Consider the following 1,652-nt stretch of genomic DNA (forward strand, 5'->3'; position numbering starts at 1 on the left):
AAATTTTCAACTGAGTATTAACTGAAAAGAAAACCTGTTAAACTAATAATAATGCTTCCAAATCTAGACACTAGGGGGAGTCTTAGGAACAAATACCCAACAAGTGTATAAATCAAGCCCCTTTCGGAACAATGAAAAATTGGGTTTTACTCATTGTCATCACCTAATGTTGAATATTTGTAAGAATATATTAATTTACATTATTTTGATAATATAAAAAATTTTTAAATTAACAGTGATCTGGTTTCTTTACTGCTTTACTAAGATCTTTTGGAGAATTTCAAGATGTTAATAAATTCAAAGGATTTTTTCAAGCAATACTTAACTGATTATAATTCAAAAAAGGATGAGCATTAATATGTTAAAAGAAGTAAGCATGGTACAATTGAGAGAGAGGGGCTTGCTCATGTTTAAACAAATAGTTGTAGGATAAACCAGCATTATCACTAATTTGGAGATTTTGTCTTTACAAGTTATTCAAAAGCTAGTCATATAAAGCCAAATGTTGTACTTTCAGAGTTTTCCATTTGGTCATTGTGGCCTACAGTTCCAGATAGTTGTTTTTCATGGGTTGTATTAAAACAAACAAAAAACCTCACTGCTATCGAGTCAATGCTGACTCACAGCAACCTCCTGTAGGTTTCCAAGACTAACAGTTTATGGGAGTAGATAGAGAGCCCAATCTTTCTCCTGCAGAACGCTGCTGGTTTCGAATGGACAACCACACAGATCGCAGCCCAACACATAACCAACCACACTACCACCAGGGTTCCATTAAATTAAAGATTATTCTGACTTGAAATCAGTTAGCAGCAACTAATTTTAATACTTTCTTTGCTAGCAAAATACATGTAGGCCATGATAAATAAGTGGAAAGAAGAAAATGCTGATTATGCTTTCCATTTGGAAGTTGATGGACGTCCAGAATGAGGTTTGTTATCAATCTACATTTCACCATTTTGGAAACTAGAAAACTATTCATACATTTGAGTTTTTTTTCCCCCATAGTGCTGTCCGTGTAAACCATCTTCAACATCACAAGTTTCGGCAGCACTTTTTCCGGAGCAGGAAACAAAATTTCACAGCTGCACGCTGTTCTTAAATTAGCCATCACAAAAAACGAGGTTTGAGTGAAACTGCTTTTATAAAAATCATTCACTGTGACCCAAATGAACCATTCCAGGTGACACCACTGGGTGCACTCAGAGTTGCTTGATGTTCACCTAGCGGGAACAATGCGACTACTAAAAGGTCCGCTCTGCTCAGTGCAATTCTGGTTTGTGGGGGGGTGCCCCCTATATATACCTTCACACTAACTTCCGAAAACTTCTACTAAAGTTATAATGAAGAGTAATTATTCTTTAGCTGACCAACACTGGACTCGTTTAAAATTATAAACCCTTAGTGTGGAATAGAACCTTTAAAACACATCTAATCCAATTTGTCTATTCTTGATGAATTTCTCTTTATTCTACATCCAATGTAGTCAAGTCCTTTTGAGTTGCATTTATGACACAGAATACTGTTAATGGTACCTACTAAATGGTGAAGCTGATAAAATGAAAAGTCATGACAAGGTCCATTCTACAATGGAAAGAGTGTACAAGTTAAGAGACAATGACAGAAACAATTTGATAATGTCACCATGAAGA

At 35.4% G+C, this 1,652-nt stretch overlaps 1 protein-coding gene across 4 annotated transcripts in view; it reads right to left on the reverse strand.

Annotated features, from left to right (window-relative positions):
• Positions 1-1,652, reverse strand: part of KRAS (KRAS proto-oncogene, GTPase) — a 37,430-nt gene that overhangs the window by 6,380 nt on the left and 29,398 nt on the right. The window contains exon 6 of one of the 4 annotated variants that reach the window (XM_004699981.4): position 1,400. The exons of the other annotated variants lie outside the window; for them this stretch is intronic. Within the exon in view, the coding sequence (XP_004700038.1) occupies position 1,400 (1 nt within the window). The remainder of the gene's footprint in view (positions 1-1,399; positions 1,401-1,652) is intronic. 4 annotated transcript variants of the gene reach the window in all.

This window comes from Echinops telfairi, unplaced genomic scaffold (genome assembly GCF_000313985.2).
Source record: "Echinops telfairi isolate 266 unplaced genomic scaffold, ASM31398v2 ScPeMD7_21;HRSCAF=78, whole genome shotgun sequence".
Taxonomy (NCBI): domain Eukaryota; kingdom Metazoa; phylum Chordata; class Mammalia; order Afrosoricida; family Tenrecidae; genus Echinops; species Echinops telfairi.